The sequence below is a fragment of the Lethenteron reissneri genome, chromosome 34, assembly GCF_015708825.2.
Source record: "Lethenteron reissneri isolate LAM-NWPU_2019-01 chromosome 34, ASM1570882v1, whole genome shotgun sequence".
NCBI lineage: Eukaryota > Metazoa > Chordata > Hyperoartia > Petromyzontiformes > Petromyzontidae > Lethenteron > Lethenteron reissneri.
In genome coordinates, this window is record NC_083812.1 from 3777433 (window position 1) to 3795327 (window position 17895).

Below are 17895 nucleotides of genomic sequence, written 5' to 3' on the forward strand. Positions count from 1 at the left end.
ATACAACACAACTTGGATTTATATCGCATCCACAAAGGGATCACAGGCTGGTGTGATGCAAGGTGGCATTTCAACATAACCCATGAGGGGACAAAGCTAATTGCTGTACAGTCAAAAACGAGAGAATTCAAATTTTAAAAACACAATTTCAGATTAACTAAGCAGTACATTCAAATACCGAGAGTCAAAATCATTTAAATTAACGTCAATACTTTAATTATAGAATTAGTACAGCAATGGATAATGCATTGAAAGTGAGAGGAAGTGTTAAACGCAAAACAAAATAATTATCTGAAGCCACAATATATTCTAAGGAAAAAATATGCAAGCTGGATATGCTTAACAAAAGAAGGAATATACAGAACTTTGTAATATGATTTTGGAAAGAATGAGAAGAGAAATTGGAGAATGTAACACAGAAATTATTAAAGATCATAGCAAACCGTTGGAACATGAAAGCAGTAAAAGAAGGTTGATTTGAAATCTAATAATAATAGCACTTAGGGATACATTTGGATAACACATGATCAGCATAGAATCTTAAAATTCGTGGAGTAAATTTTTGCACATTGAGATAGCAAAAAAAACAGGAATCAAACTGGATATGGAAGTTCTAGATATCACATTCGAAGTAAACTACCCTTTAGAGCATTAAAACAAGGAAAGCTCCTGGACCAGATAATACAACTGTGAACATTACCAAAGAAACAGGACACGTTGGAGCAAAACTATTGGACTTCTTTCCTAAATGTTAAATTAGATTAAACCACATTTATGGAATGATGCATCAAGGTGTCCTGCATTTAAAAAGACCATCTTAAATATTTGTAGGAGGGGTTTCTTTACCATTTGAGCTTTATAGGCTATGGAAATGCATTACAATGAGTGAAAACTAATGCGGTCAACCAAGCTCTCACAAACCAAGTAAAAAATCAAATGTGTTTTTATATAATGCAGCAATTTATGAAAAATGGAATGGCTGTATGCAGATGACATGAAGAAATTAGCAGAATTCTTGTGAGAAAGGGAGTCAAACAAGGAAATGTGCTTTAGTAAAAGTTATTCAAAATAACACAAGCTGTTTTACCTCAATTGTTTTTGGGAAACAAAGGCATGAATATAAATGGAGACAAAATTAAGCATGTTAGGAGAACATGATGAAGAAGGCTACAGTGTTGGACGCAGAGGTGGAGTGATGAATCCGATGGATTGTGGCATTCCAGGACCTGACGGATGTAGATGGTGTGAGGAGGCCTTCATCCAGCAGCAGATAGAACACTGTCAGTGCTGTTCACGATGACAAGACTGCTTCGTGAATAAGGCATTAAGTCAAACTTTATCTCAACTAGGTCTCATTAAGCCTCATTTTCAACTTGTTAATACTCGTGTCCTCTCAACTTTCATAGTTGTAACTTAATGTTTAATAGAGACAGAGCGTTCACGTTTAATTCATATTCAAGGAGTAATAGGGCGGGCGGTCGGGCGGGCACCAGGCTTGTGTCAATTTATACATCTCGATGGCTCAGCTGAGCCCCACCCACCACAGCATTTCCATTCTTGCCGAGTGTGTTGTCATCACCTTGGCGTATTTTAATTGCAGCGCATAAGGATGGAGTATATAAATGAAGCTCCTCTTGACCTTAAGAAAAAAAAAACTTTTAACTGTTAGATTTTCAGAACATTCCGTGAATTGTTGTTTAAGACCCCATATATTTGGGCGATACAGCGGATGCTGGATATAATGACACCCCTTGGGAACAAGGCCGGGTACGCTTTAACTGTGAAGTGTGCTTTATCAGAAGTTTCCCTTGGCTTTCCTGCCACCAGTGTAATGTAAGCATGTGTTACATCTAGATTTAAAGTTTTCGTGACTGCAGGGATCCATACTCTTTGGTTCTTTCGGTAAAGTCACGTAGGTACAAAATAAATTAAATCACGACGTGTCGGGCGCAAACACAAGTGCCCATCATCAGGTGGAAACAACCACAGCAATAAACAATTGCTGAAGTGGGCAAAAGGAGGCTGCTTGTGACACGAGGCTATATATACGTAAGAGGGGGGGAGGAGCCAGGGAGGAGAGAGAGAGAGAGGGTGGGGGTGTGGGGTAGGGGGAGTGGCGAAGTGCAAGTTAAGGTTTTACCTGGTTAATAACATCCTTCCAATAATTGCTCAATTTGTATCCATCTTCTCGGTTGAAGTTATGTTTATATATCTGGATGGCTTCATGAACAAACCTTTGATAGTAACCCGAAGGTTTGCAGAGCACCTTGGTCTCGGGAAAAAAACAATATCATGAGAGCCCACAGCGTTATAACAATGGTCTGCCTTGTGCTCGTGTTCGCGAGCACAAGTGAGATCTGAAACACGGCAGGATTAATACCTCCGCCGTGGCTGACCATTGTTATAACGCTGTGGGCTCTCATTATATTGTTTTTTCTGAGACCAAGGTGCTCTGCACACCTTCGGGCTACTATCAAAGGTTTGTTCATGAAGCCATCCAGATATATAAACATAGACATAACTTCAACCGAGAAGATGGATACAAATTGAGAAATCATTGGAAGGATGTTATTAACCAGGTAAAACCTTAACTGCTTTAGAGTTTGCCTTCGTATCCGCATCTCCAGTTTCTTCAGCCTCCTACCCTCCAGCCCCGCTCACTTCCCAAACCCGACATTTTGTCGTGCTCGGGTTGCAGCTTGCACTTCGCCACTCCCCCTACCCCACACTTCCACCCTCTCTCTCTCTCCTCTCTGGCTCCTCCCCCCCTCTTACGTATATATAGCCTCGTGTCACAAGCAGCCTCCTTTTTCCCACTTCAGCAATTGTTTATTGCCGTGGTTGTTTCCATCTGATGAGGGGCACTTGTGTTGCGCCCGAAACATTGCGATTTAATTTATTTTGTACCTACGTGACTTTACCGAAAGAACCAAAGAGTAAGCATGTGTTGCTTATGTAGTGGCGGTGCGCGCCGACAAGGTGGGGGCGTGGGTGTGCGCGCGCCGGGCGTGGCTACATCGAGTGTGGGGGGTGTTGACGCACACTGACAGTGATGGATCACGGGGCGGCGCTGGGTGCGTGGTTGTGCACGCAGACACGATATGGGAAAGAGGATCGTAGAGAGAGCGCTGGGTGATTGGTCAACTTGGGTGGGTGCTTTCAGCGACGTCCGCATGGAGGACTATAAAGGGGGACGCGCGAGAGCACTCGGAGAGTTATTACCAGCTGAAGATCGAAGACGGAGTTGAAGAGATAGGGCCCTGAGACCCCTAGCCCCGCTGTCCTTGTAAGGGCCGGGACCCTGTGCGGCTCAGAGGCTGTGGGACCCGGGGCCTGGTGTCCGTGTGGAACCAGGTTGTGGGCCCAGAGTCGAGACTAATAACCCAGCCGGGTGTGTTCCAAGAAGCTACGGGGCGTGAGAGCCCGTGTGGGTATAGCTCAGGGGAACCTCGTGGGTTATGTGGCAGTTGCCACCCGTGTAACAGTTTGGTGTTAATAAAAAGGTGTGCTACCCGTCAAAGTCGTCTCCCGCCAAGTGACTACTTTACACTTATACCAGAACTGTGCTTATAGTAGATGTGCTTATGTCCAGCTTCTACTGCATATTAGAGCTATAAAGATGTACCTATCGATTCGTAAGCTCATGTTACATGCATCAATCCCATGTGTAAGAATCCGAAATTATATTTTAATATGTTGAGTGTAATAGATTGCATGACCTCTGCAGCCGCTAGTGGCAGTTACAAAGTCATCTCTTGAATCTGATTGCGATACGATTTGCCGGGAGGGTAAATAGTTATAGATCTGCTCTATACATACGTTGTTTGCTATTCGGTTGAATGGTCAAACATAACAAACACATTCCTGCGGAGGGAGCTGGTAGGAACGTTGGGTTGCTCGGTCAATGGCCAGGGTCAACGGCGGCGTGGTGTATTCCGCAAATATGCCCGACTGAGGGCGGGCACAAGCCGGCGTGAGTAGGTTAAACGTTGAGTTTTATAAGGGCACCACGGGGTGACCAGCCCCTCCCAACACAGTTCCACCCCTCCCCCCCCCCACCCAGTGGGTTCCTACCAGTATAACTTTTGTACATCAATGGTTTTGTGTCATTTAGTCTCTCCTGCAGATAATGTAATGCAATCGTGTTGTGAAGCAGAATTTTAATCACTCACATAATCATCTCAACCTTGTTGGTATTGATTTAGTTAATACCTACCGAAAATAAGTATGACACAGATTCTTCACCAAATATTTGGAAATAACAGTTCTGTCGTGCAACATTTTTAAATGTTCCATGTTGTCATTTTTTGTTGCATTACAGGAGAGGTCGAATGGGTTGCCACCAGCTGTATCCTCTAGTTTATATAAAATTGTGTTTCTTGCAGGGAAAAAACAAATGCAGGATAGATGGCACACAAAAGGGCGCTTGGTACGGTTGGGAGTTCCTCCCATTATTCACACGTGGAGATGAAAACAAAGGGCATAGTGCCAAAAAAAACTAAGCAGGGTGCACCGAAAAAGGAAATACAGTACACGGAGCCATGCTGTTTTTACTTGTCATTTATCAAATCACACTGGAACATTGAAAAAATTCTGGAGAGTGTGACGATACCCCCCCCCCCTTAGTCCTGGGGAAATAAAGTAGGCCAGGGAATCGTCAAATTTCAGTCTTGCATCCCCCCCCCCCCCCCCTGCAATCAACCTGTCCATATTCACCAATGTTCTTCCATTCAAAATAGACTTTAAGTGGTTACACATTCCACTGAAATCTTGAAGCATGATGGGATACAAAACATGGCATTTGAGAAACCACGTCTTAACCTATTAACTTGACTGATGGGTCATTCATACAGCATTGTGGTTGTTGCCCTCTTGCTGTGCATGGTTCAGTGTGCGTGTTGAGGCCGAGGGTTCTGTGAAGGAAAAAACTGAGAAAAATGAAGCGATGGAGACTTCGGACCAAGAGAGCGAATCAAGCGATGGAGAGCAAAAAGAAGATTGCAAGAAGAAAAAACAGAAGGTTGGCTTCAGGGATCGCAGGGTAGGTCGAATGTGATTTTCTTCTCTATAATAACCTCCAGTGCAATGGGATATCATGTTTTGTATATGCAAAGTGCTTATTTTAGTTTATGAGTGCAATCACATTCGGCTACCATGTGAAAGGAGGCAACTAAAATATGTATATTCATATAACCCTTTTGTCCATATGCCACAGCTCCGAGCAGCTTGCAAATGTGTTGTTGCAGGAACTGATTTTATCATAATAAAAAAATTAAATATTGATAGACCAATTTCCCTATACTCTCTAAAATTATTTTTCCAAGCAGTAGACGTTCTCGAAAAAATTTCTGCATCGCAGGTTTAAGATGTATACAGTATATGAAGCCGTGTAAATATATGGGTTTTAATTATGTTTAACATCATTTGGTTTTGATATTTAATTGTTTAAATTTTACCCTCAAGGTGAAAATTATCATTTTGTTGATTAGTTAATCATGCAAGCATGCAACAATCCGTCACACTGTACTAGCCGCGTGCGGTTTATTCGATTCCTTTTAACACAGATATTTGCCGTTTCATATTCTTTCGCGTTTAAAATGTTATGCACGAGTTGATCATTTTGTGGGTTAATATGTTTACATAAACGTGTGACCATCTATCACGCTGTGTGAAAAAAAATTTTGTGAGCTGCACTTAGGTTATTGATATATTTCTCATGAGCACAGATAGTATGTGTCCTAAAATCGGTTGACCTGTATGTAAGCCCCCACAGGGATACTATTAAATGTGAAGCATTAGTTGTGACAAGCATTCACCAGTTTCATTACTTTATGCAACCTCATTTTACTGAAGATGTATGGGGAAAAGCTCATTATATTCAACTCCCCGATCTCATTTGCATGTTGTTCTTTCGATATCAGTAATCGTCCCATTTGTCAACCCTATTGTAGCAGGAACGGTGACATTGGAGTACAGTTGTCTGTTCATGAGGATCTTATGAATGGTATCGTGAAGCTCTGTTGAAATAGATAATCATCTTCTTGGTTCTTTTGGTAAAGTCACGTAGAAGGGAAATAATAACAAATATTTTTTTACGTTTTATTTTTATTATTTTTAAATTTCCCTTCCACGTGACTTTACCGAAAGAACCAAGAAGATTAATCCTTGCAGTCACGAAAGCTATAAATCGAAATAGAACATCATGATAACAGTCCAGTATTGGGTGAAGGCATCTCTACTTCGTGTTGGTCATGGGTTCTTTTTAAATCCTTTATATTAAGTTCGCTTGCTTGCTTGCTTGCGCACTTACGACCGTGCAAATCTTTCGGTCGTTTTTTAACCCACTTCCCGTGATCCAATCGAGCTGACATTTTGCACACAGACTCGTTGTGTGTGACAATTTATTTTCGTGAAATTTTTTTCCAAAATTTTACACTTTTTAGGAAAAAATAAATTATATTTAATTACCAATTGCTTAATGGTGGCAGGCAATCATCTGACCCATAGGTGGCAGCCATCTCAAGCCAGAGGACGAGAGGACTCTAGCCGCCACGCATATAAAGGATTTATAGTGAAAAACTTTGTTTTTACGGGTTAATTTTTTGTTACCATATTTGACCCTGCTGGTCAGTGTGGGTGGCTGATGGGGGTCACTCAGACTGGTTCAGATCTCATTTGCCACCACTGTTAGCCATGGCCCGGAATGAAATTCGGGTTGCTGTGTTTGTGATGCAGTGCCAATGCCTATCACACTACCCATCCCACCTCCTGGTGTTACAATACAGTTTTGGGAAATTATTGCACATTTAAAATGTAAATATCACATGACTTCTAAAAGTGGAAGGACAAACTAGGTCTTAAAGTTTCCAGTGTTTTCCTTATGGTGCTATGTTGAGACTAATTTCAGTTCAACCAGATAAAACTTGTATCCACTATCTGGTTACTTATTTATGTGTCTTACATTAGACAATGTAAAATAATAAAAATTTCAACCAAACATCATTACTGTTCCACTGTAAAATGTAAACATTACATGTTCGTCATCGGCAATGCTCCAGCTTTGTAGGTCTATCAATTACAGTACATCTCGGTGTGGATTGATAATTACACGCAGTTAATCAGTAGATGTGCATGGAGAATCTTAAACTTTATTATTTGCATATCACATGTACTGAACAAGCTTGTGGGTTGAGAACATGAGCCAACTTGTACTTTTGAATAGACCTGAGGAAAGACAGGTAGGTATTGAGGTATTTGATTTATCTTTTTAAAGGCTAAATAGTGTTGGCTTTTCACAGCAAATAAACCATATTAATTTTAAAGAATCCTGTCCTTTCTCACCTTTTTCAACCAGCAAATCCTGTCAGCGCTGCAGTTTTTCCACCGGGTCAAATGGTTCAGGACTCCCTGCTATTCAATTCAGCCCTCGGGATACTGTAATGCACTCATTACAGACACTGCAGCTATTAAACCCTTTTTTCTTCTCACGGTGAAATATACCGGCGAACCAGAAAGGGGCTAATGCAGCATGCCCTCCTTGTCCTATTTTTACCGTAGCAGCACAAACCTCTTGGGAAAACCATAGAAGCCCTAATTATAAAATCAAACCACAGTTTGAAGTGACAGTACCGGTAGCCTTTAGATTTCTACAGTGCTGCATTGTTTCCCTTTTACTGTATTTAAAGTGTGCACTATTTGTATAATAATGTTGAGTGTTGGAAAATAAAAAATAAATGGTTCCAAGGTTTGCAAGTTCAAATCAAGCCTCAACTTCCTAACACTATCCTACAGGGATATCAATAATTAAGCACAATATTTTTTTTTAGAGCTGCATGGTGTTGCCAGATTTTTCTAAGACTTTTTTCATTTTCTGAATACCTTCCCCAGGATAACCCTTTAGAGAAATGGTAGGAATCACTAATCTAAAACTACCCTCATTAAATTGTTTCGTATTATAATGCAGTAATTAATTTGATCCTGATTACATTTCTCCAAAACGGAATAAAATGAAATACAGTACTGTGATTGTCCCGTTTTTTGACAAGGTTTATAGGTATTAGCTGTTGCAGTTTCAAATAATTGATTGTTTTTCTACCCGCAAGAGGGTTTTAAATGCCACACATTTGCATTGCATTTAACTTGCAAGCGTGTTTAGATCAATTTCAGCTTGTATGTGAATTCTAGCCATGTAACAATGTGGTGGCACAGACTCATACATAAAATATCTATTTTTGACGCAAGCCTTTCCTAGAAAAGCAGTTCATTCAAGCATTTTAGTATTGTGCAAATAACTTCGGGTTACACCATTACATAATGGAACGTGTGATTGTAATTGCCTTTGTGTAGGTAGAGCAGATAATGCAGAGAACAAATATCAGGAGGCTAAGAACATGTTCAAAATTAACAGTGGCTCAAAATGTAGCATGTAATCTTGTTGAAAGTGTAATGGGAGTACATGTATGAAGGGTTGTATCAAAAATGTTTTTCGTTGTAAATGAATATCGTAAAGGCGTGCACATATATACACGTTCTAATATTTGCTCTACGTAGCTGTTCAGAATGATTTATAACATGGAAACTGTTGCCCTTCCAAAACGAATAAAATGCCACTTTCAGGAGAAAAATGTGAATATATTTCAATTGCAGTAAACAAACATAAAATCTGCATACATAAAAGTGTAGTAGTGCATCAATTTTAAATAATTATTTCTACATCCAAAATATTTCGGGTATAAGTATGTGCTTTATACTTGTTAACATTTTCTTTTGAATTCGCTGTTTAAAGCAAAACGCTGCTGAAAACTGGCAGAATTTAATTGCTGTTTAAATGAGAATATTTAACCACATGCAGCTTGTTTGCAATGAAGTTCATATTCTTTGGGTATTGTGGTAAAGTCACGTAGATAGGTTCAAAGAGAATAATAAAATAACAAAACTACGACGTTTCGTCATCATCAGGAAAAGGGTTGACGACTGCTTGCGATCGAAACGTCGTAGTTGTTATTTTGTTATTTTCTTTGAACCTATCTACGTGACCTTTACCGAAAGACCCAAAGAATATGAATTTCTGCAGTCACGAAAGCTTTAAGTCAAGATGCAATGCAGTTGTTTACACATTAGCTGTTGGGAAGTTTAGACATTGCAGACGTTCTTGCCAAATTCGTCCGTGACATTGGCTAATAATGCACTGCTCTTGATAAAGTAGCATGGCAAGGGACACGAGTATAATCCCATGGTATGTAAGTACATCAAATAAAAACAATGCAAATGTGACGGCAAAGTGAATTGGTAATTTACATGAATGTGCATAAACGGAGAGAACTAGGATTTATAGGAAACATTACTCAAGTTGAGTGGGCTCCAGAGAGAGCTTTTTAAGTTTCAGAATAAAAAGCCTAAAATATCGGGGTTAGTGTTTTCCACAAATTAAATTAACATAGAAATGTATGTTTTTAACCCAAAAAAAACTATTATATATGTTTATGATTAGGGTGTGCCACTCAGGTAATTTCATTGTCATGTGTGGCTTTCATTCAACATATATTCCTCAAGTACAATTGCAGTACATGTCGGCACGTTTGTGCCAATATTACCCATATATTGTGGTGACAAAAATCGATTTCACTGCCGCCAATTTTGAGCTAATGTTTGCTCTCGTTGATTAATTAAATGTAACAAAGAAAGATGCTGCTCTTTACACAATGTAATTTTTTAGTCATGCAGTGTTTTTATTTATTTTTCGCCGCAATTCAAACAGCATCTGTCGCAGACATTAGCGTCGTTAGCAATATATGTTAGCAGCAAAGTTGGTAATTTAATCCTTTCTTTCACGTTTTTTGGACAGTAATATAAAGATGTCTTGGGTAAAAAATTATTTGGCACTTAGAATTTCTAAACACATCCCCAAGTTTAACCATTAAAATGTGTAGCCATTTCCTCAATTAAAACTTTCTGGAATCTTCTCACAGCATCAACATGCATACTGTAATTTCTGTTTTATTAAAACAATGAAAGCATGTTCATGCCTGGCTTACCAGCAGCGTGTCAAACGTGTGGTTATTAGCACATTATCATTATCGGCTTAGATCTTTTGTCACAGCTTGCTTTAGACTAACACAATGTTATTATTAACATGAGAAATAGAAGCGATAACATAAACAATATTCAGCTCATCCATTACAAGATGAATCTGTGTACATGTGGATGGGAGAGATTTTGAGATATTCAGAGTAGCTAATACAAGCTGTTGTCTTGCACAAATAAAAAAAAAAGCTTCAATCTAAATTGGCCCAAAATCTTTGTTGGGGGGAAAAAAAAAGAGCGAGCCTAAATTTACAACATTTTGTTATCCTTGTCATTATTTTTCTTTTTTAAACCTGAACTATATATATTTAAACCGCGATTACTCGCGCACAACATAACCGTGGTTGCGTTGTAATCCGTCTCGTTTGGGATTGAGAGCTTTGTTTTTATCAAGCACACGAGCAAAGCAGTATTGAGCCACCGGCATCATGGTATATTGGCTGTCTCTGAGGTCATTCATTCAGTCTGTGCTGACTAAGGAAAACCTGGCTAAGCATGTAGGCCTGTCTGGAATGACCAATTACTCAATTGTTCGCTCTACCAAATACACTTTGATCAGTTGCTGTTTATGGTCACAGCACTTTCCTGAATGACACCAATGACCTCATTTTAACCTAAATGTAGCTTGTACCGAAAAGCATTCACCCTTATGTTAGTACATCATATTTGATGGGTTTTGGAGCAAACTGCAAGCCTTCTCAAAATGTTTCTTTTATAGTCGGGCTGCAAACAGCTGAGTGACAGGGCATTATTATTAATGTCCTAAATTAATCCACTGGTTGATGAAGGCCTCCACCTGCCACGTCAGAAAATGGTATATTTGTTTTACCATACCTCGCCATGCTGGTCAGTGAAGGTTGGTGTAGGACCCGTTCGGATAATTCTCTACTGATGTTACCTGTGACCAGAAATCTAATTCTGGTCACTGGGTTCGTAACGCAGCACGCCAACCACTGTGCCATCGACGCTGTCCCCGTGAGAGGGGATAATTGTTGCTAAATCCTATAAAAGCAGGACACTTTCCTGCTGCATTGTGATTTATTATCGGTATACATGCTGATCCTGCCTCTACAAGCAGAGGCTTGTACAGCGTCTTGAAATGTTTGCCTGTACAACAATTGAACAATTGGGTTCAAGGGCCCGACCGTTACACACGGTTGGTCTCGAGTGTTGCTTGGATTATAAGTTGGAGGCTCTAAAATACATTCATCCATGTGATTGTATTCAGGCACATGGAGCACATTTTGCTCCACACATGAGGTACTGTACCTGGGGAAGAGACCTGAAAGGTGCAACCTGACGATATCAAGAGGTGTAAATTATTTGTTCAACACGTTTTAACTGCTATGTCGAATTGCAGTGAATTGAACTACAATGTTACTGTATATGAATTGGACATGTACTGTATGTACGTACATGTGGAATTATTCAGTACAATGCATTGACATTACCGTGCACTGCTAATGTTTGAATTTACTACCACAGACCTGGCTAAAATAATTATTGAATGGTGTATTGTTTGGGCATAGCATTAACTTCTTTAACTTTGATCGAATGGTGTATAAATGTCCTAATTTATTAGCCAATTTATCAAGTAACTTTGCTCCACCTAATATTAAGCACATTCATGTCCTAGCTTTGCTGCATATAGCTAGACATTCATTTTATGCCTCTGGAATAGTAGGCAACTGCAGTTGCTTAATATTGATTTATTGATTGGTATTACAACATCACATTTCAGTTGCCATGCGACCAAAGTATGCGCGTTAACCACATTTCCTGAATGATATGACACATTAGGGTGTGCAATGTTGCATTTCTGAATTGGCACATTGCAAAACATGCCTAGACATTACTTAAGGCAATTTTATCCTGTTTCCATAACATTGTTACTACCCCTTTGTGCATGTAGCCATATCCGAAAAGTTGCATTCCACGTCAGGCAGCACAGTAAGGCACTTATTTTTTAAAAACTAAATTAGCTGTCGCCTATCGTATTAGCTAATTAAAACATGTTCGTACAGCGAATTGAAGTTGGCAATTTAGTTTATAGTAATATACAGACATTAAGCCATAATGCATCGACAACACACGCAGTATTGCGATTCGATGGCTTATGAAATGTTTTACTTCAATTATATTTAAACAAAGTGCATGGTTTACATTATTTTGCAAGTCATTCACACTGTTCTGTGATGTTGCCCTATGCCTATTTATCAACTCTGTATACCGTATACCATACAAGCAAAACCTGCTGGTGTGAATTTTATGTGTGAAAAGTAATTGACTGTCAGTTGTTTGCCTTTTTCTTCCAGGTGATCGAGTACGAAAACCGCATTCGGGCCTTCTCGACGCCAGATAAAATTTTCCGCTACTTTGCAACGCTTAAAATTTACAATGAGAGCGGCGAGTCAGACGTGTTCATGACACCTCAGGACTTTGTGCGCTCGATTACACCCAACGAGAAGCAGCCTGAAAGTGAGCTGCCACCAGCACAATGTCATTAGAACTTTCCAGTTTGTTTTAAGGTCACGCCAATAATCTTGTTTGAGCGGTGAGCGGTGGAGTGTACTGAAATTGCTGCCTGAAATAAGCTCGTAATTGTGAGCGGTCTCTGCATTTCCCAGTTTTAAGATAGTCTCATCTGCCTATGATCCTTTCCTATCTGTAATGTGGCTTGAATCACCGTTTTTAATTTAAGTATCGTAATGTAAATCCCTCGCTTCCATTTTGTCCCTGTGATACATAAAATTGCACTGTTTGTGGCATCTTGAGATGCAGTTGCATTTAGACTATACAACGAAATGATATTTTAACGTTTTGTAATGTTGAAAACAGGAGCATGTAAATGGAATAAATATAAAGGTAACTAAATATACTATAAATAAACAATACTTTTTTTAATTGAAAAAATGCATTGAGTTGCTTTAGCATTTAAAGTTGGATCAATGTTTTTATGAAATTAAATAGCTTAGTGCATTGATTAATTCATTTGCATCACCTGAAGGAAAAAAATGTGTAGTTGAAATTCTAAGCCTAAAATACAGAAAGCTCTCAGGCTTCTGAATTTAACACAAAACAGCAGGCATCTGAGCCCAGGGAATGGTTATGCCAGAGTGCTTTTCCCCCATGACTGATTTTGACTGAATTAGCTTAGAATTGTACTTTGCAAGGACCTAACCTTGGTGCAATTTTTGTATGGATTACAACATTGAATTATCTTAAATGCTTGCTATTTAAACAAATATATAATCTCGAACGAATTTAAAATACTCAACCTGCTCATAATAATTGATTTATAAAATATAAATGCAACCATTATTTTGGACATGTCTTGGCACTTAGAAAATAGCATACACCTTTAATGTTTTTTGTGTTTCCTCTTGAAAAGTTCGTGCATGAGCATACAATTCCATCAATAAATAAAAATACGTGACATGAACAAATTAATTTTTAAATTGTAGGCGCAGCTTAACATTTTTAAATTGGATTTTTTTATAATGGTAATATTGTAGTTATAAAGTATTAAAAAAACAGGCAAGCTAATAGTAATTATATAATACTTAAACACATTTAATAAGTATGATTTAGCCATGTAATTGTAAGCGTTACTGGACTTTGCAATCCAGAGGGTACCGGTCTGTTTGGCAATTGAAATAATGGTGCAAGTTTTTAACTTACCCCACCACCTCTGTTTACCCAGCAGTATGATTTGGTGTGCCACAATTAGTTGATCGACAGGTTGTGTGCATGGTGGTATGAAGTGCTAAGTACTCCCACCTCCTTTTAAAAGACATTTGGTGAGTGGGAAAAGTAGACCCAACCGTACTGGACAACTGTGAAAAGAGCTTTGTAGCTCATCAGATTTCTCAAGGACACAAATTCTGATTCCAAATCTGATCTCGTGGAGGCGCTACTGCTTGCAGTGGCGTGAGAAAGCTGTTGCAGGGCTGCACCTTTACACCTCTTATTTTAAAAAATGTACTTGTTTTTAATATGCAGAATGAGGGAATCCTTTCAAGCTAATTGCTTTTTGTTTTTATGGCTATTGGTGAAAGCCAGCTGCACATTCTAACTTTACAATGCACCTTTGGCTGCATTTTGCACCACTGATCCTGAGCATTCTGTGAAACAGCGGTCAATCAACGATATCATTAATAAGGGAGCATCATGTAATTATATACTAATTGCTTGTTGCTGTCAGCACAGGACATATGCTCGATAGGGAAACTGGCTGATATTGTATTAATGAGGAGTGAATCAGTTATGCTTTCATCCAAAATGATGAATGTTTTACTTCAACTAAAAGTAATTTGATCGGCAATGTTTTTTTTTTCAATTGTTAGTTTTAAATTAACTATTTCAATTAAAAATGATTGACCACTAAAGTTTGTTACATTGCAGACATATGATGCTAAAGATTCCGACCTGAAGCGGTCCAATCCAATCTTGAGGCATCCTTAAGAAGCAAAACAATACATGCATTACCATATGACGATACAACTTCATATTACAAAGAAAATGTGACTTTCAAGCATTGGCTGCAGGAATCAACATGAGTAGAAACTTTAATCAAACGAATTATATAGGAATTTGTATATGCATTTTGCTGTAACATGGATCAGAGTTATGTTTTTTGTTTGCATTATGACTGCAGGTATTGTGGTCTATGCAAACATGACTCCTCGTAAAAAAGGTGTCAGTTTTGTTGCCAGATAAAAGGGTAAAAAAACAATTATCAAATTTTTTACTGGCAAATGAGGTACCAATGGTGTAAATGCTTACCCCGAGCTCTCATACTCTGATGGTGCATTGTCTTTGAGTTGTGCGCCTTTTGGCGTCATCTGGTCCAACCCATGTGAGACTAGGCTCTAAGGAAAGCTGTCTTGGGTGTGGACCAATCAACTTCAAGGACAGTGCATACATTATCAGAGTTATGTTTTTTGTTTGCATTATGACTGCAGGTATTGTGGTCTATGCCAACATGACTCCTCGTAAAAAAGGTGTCAGTTTTTTTGCCAGGGTAAAAGAACCAATTATCATGGATCAGAAACGCGAACATTGACAAAGAAAATGGAGCAAAAGCTGAAAACTGTGCAAAGAAGCAAAGAGAGGTGCACGGTTGGCATTACGCAAACATAAAAAAATCAACATGGATCAGAGGACCCACGCAGGCATCGTATTGACTATTCGGAAAAGTAAAGTTGGCTTTGACAGGACATTGCACTCATCGGGATGATGGCCGATGGTTGCCACGAATGACTGAGCAGCAGTCGAAAGAGGGAACATGCTTGAGAGAGCAGTCACCGGGGATATGGAGCGATGAAATCAAGTTGTGGATGGGCTCGATGCATTATTGCACCTCAAGCCTATGAGAGATGGCAATCGCTTAGGGGGGGGGGGCATCATTGCTAATGATGAGATTATGCAATTTTGTTTTATAGATTAAGGTCATATATATTATGAGTATATGCATCATAGTAATAATGCTGGGCTATATTGGAAATATTGATGTACTCCATCCTGATGTTTTTTGCTTTATATAAATGGTGAATTTTATATGATAAAATGTTTCAGAACACTAGTGGCTTTTGGATGATTTTTTAATCATTTAAGCCATTTTGAGTGACATCTGCAGTTGAGCAAGTAATTAATCTTATATAAAAACTATGTTAGTCTGAGACATTTGTTTTAATGTTTTGCCATATAATAAAGATATTGGTTCAGTTAATTTAATCTCAAGAAACAAAATGGAATTTGCATCTGTTTTTCATTTCAGATCTCGGTTTGGATCAGTTCATAGTTAAGCGCTATGATGGCAAGGTAAGACTGACATTGGAACGCCGTTGCTCTGTATAAAAAAAGCATGAAGATTTAATTCTTGAATTTTAATTGCTACGCTAATTCTCTGACGTTGCTACTGCAGGCGCTTTAATGGCTATAAGCTTAATCTGCATTTGAAGCCGTGCACTTAAAAAATGTGCACATCAGCATGGCTGTAAACATTTTGCTGAAGGCCTCATCGCAACAAAAATGACTGGTCTCCAGCACTCGGATATTGCTTTCGTAAACCATCTCCGTTAATTTAATGGGTTATAAAAAGAAGCTTAGCATCAATGAACTAGAACTACACTTAAATATTCAACCATTTACTAGATCTTATTTGTAGGTATCATGTAATCTGTTTAAGTAAATGTTAAATTAGTGTTTTGTTTATTTTCAAAGTGTTTTAATAATTAATCTTTAGATTTTAAAAGCAATTGTCAATATTGCAAGACAATGGAAGGTTGCTGATCGAATATTAAAGAGCATCATGGTTGCAATAGATCTGCTCGTATCAAAATTTTATATTTTGTACTCTTTGGTTTTTTCGGTAAAGTCACGTAGGTAGAAAATAAAAATAAATTAAATCACGACGTTTCGGAGGCAACACAAGCTTCCGTCTTCAGGTGGCACCGTCACAGCAAAATTACTGTATCAAGGGGAAGCTTGTGTTGCCTCCAAAACGTCGTGATTTTATTTATTTTATTTTTTACCCACGTGACTTTACCGAAAAAACCAAAGAGTATGGGACCCTTGCATTTACGAAAACTTCAAATCTAGAATTTACATTTTGTATTGTCACACCACGCAAACAATTTCTATAATTAAAGTCCTATGCCTGCATTCATGTAAATCTTAATTTATTTAACTCGGCACGGCAACTAAGTGAAGTTTTCTCAAATTCACCAGGAATTTACCATCCATTTTTTTCCCCCTAAAGGATTGTTTTACTTTGTGAATAATGTGGTGTTGAGAATTTTTTACATTGGCATCGTGTAAATGTATTAAATTGTATTTTCATTTATAGTATATCTCAGTATTCAATTTAGGCAGCTTAGATAATCTATATTTCATGCATCTTGCCACTGAGCCAATTGGATTGAATCCTACTATTGTCTGGTAATGTTCATACCAATGCAGACCTTTTTTGACAGATTTTAAAGTGGCCGACATCGTTTTTGGAGAGTAGGTCCTGGTGTGCTCTTGGCATGGCCCAAAAACAAAAATGTAAATTTATTCTTGACAAAAACTAGGTTGTAAGACAAATTTGATAGTTACAACAGTTAAAGTTTTGGTGGGTTTTTATATTATTTTAATATTTTTATCTCTTATTCATTTTAAAATAATAGAAACTTTTTTTTAAATTAATAATTCTCAAAGTTCCTCGTCAATTTCAAATGTATACACAAATCTATAATAATGAACCAAATGAATTCTGTATATTAGAATAACTGTTAGTTTTGTCAGCAGTCTTTGTAAATACTGATAATTTCTCAATGCCTCATTGGCTTACAAATATATGTAACTTTCAAATTAAGTGCTGTAAGATAATACTTGGAGAAATTTGTGGATCTTAAGCCAACAGGTAACTGGATAACTGTATTTTGTTCCCTCATACTCAACTCCACGTGTGTCCCCAGGACTTTTGGAAGGTATTGTACCGTGCTTATCGCACTTGGATTTCAAACCAGCATGGATGATTATCTTCCTATCAATAAATCATTTTTTACCTTCTCTCAATTAAAAACAGGATTAATATCTTTCATTTTTCTTTCAAACATTTTATGCAACTGTGACTATGTATTGAACTATCTCTGTCTTTTAGTGTATCGGCACATGTTTTAAAAAACAGCAGTTTTGTGCAATTTGGCAAAAAAATTATACCATGCATCATGGGAATGGTTGTGCTTTAAATCCTTCATGAAGCAGTGATTTGAATTCAATTGTATGAAATGGCATGTGTGGATGCACCAAAACAAATTTCATGAA

General features: G+C 38.2%; 1 protein-coding gene across 6 annotated transcripts in view; it reads left to right on the plus strand.

Annotated features, from left to right (window-relative positions):
* MICU1 (mitochondrial calcium uptake 1) overlaps nucleotides 1–17895 on the plus strand; it is a 47469-nt gene that overhangs the window by 8276 nt on the left and 21298 nt on the right. For 4 of the 6 annotated variants that reach the window (XM_061565004.1, XM_061565006.1, XM_061565005.1 and 1 more), the window contains exons 3-6: nucleotides 4891–5041; nucleotides 12399–12561; nucleotides 15863–15906; nucleotides 17547–17558. In XM_061565004.1, the coding sequence (XP_061420988.1) occupies nucleotides 4891–5041; nucleotides 12399–12561; nucleotides 15863–15906; nucleotides 17547–17558 (370 nt within the window). The remainder of the gene's footprint in view (nucleotides 1–4890; nucleotides 5042–12398; nucleotides 12562–15862; nucleotides 15907–17546; nucleotides 17559–17895) is intronic. The other 2 variants (XM_061565007.1, XM_061565009.1) reach the window with 1 other exon arrangement.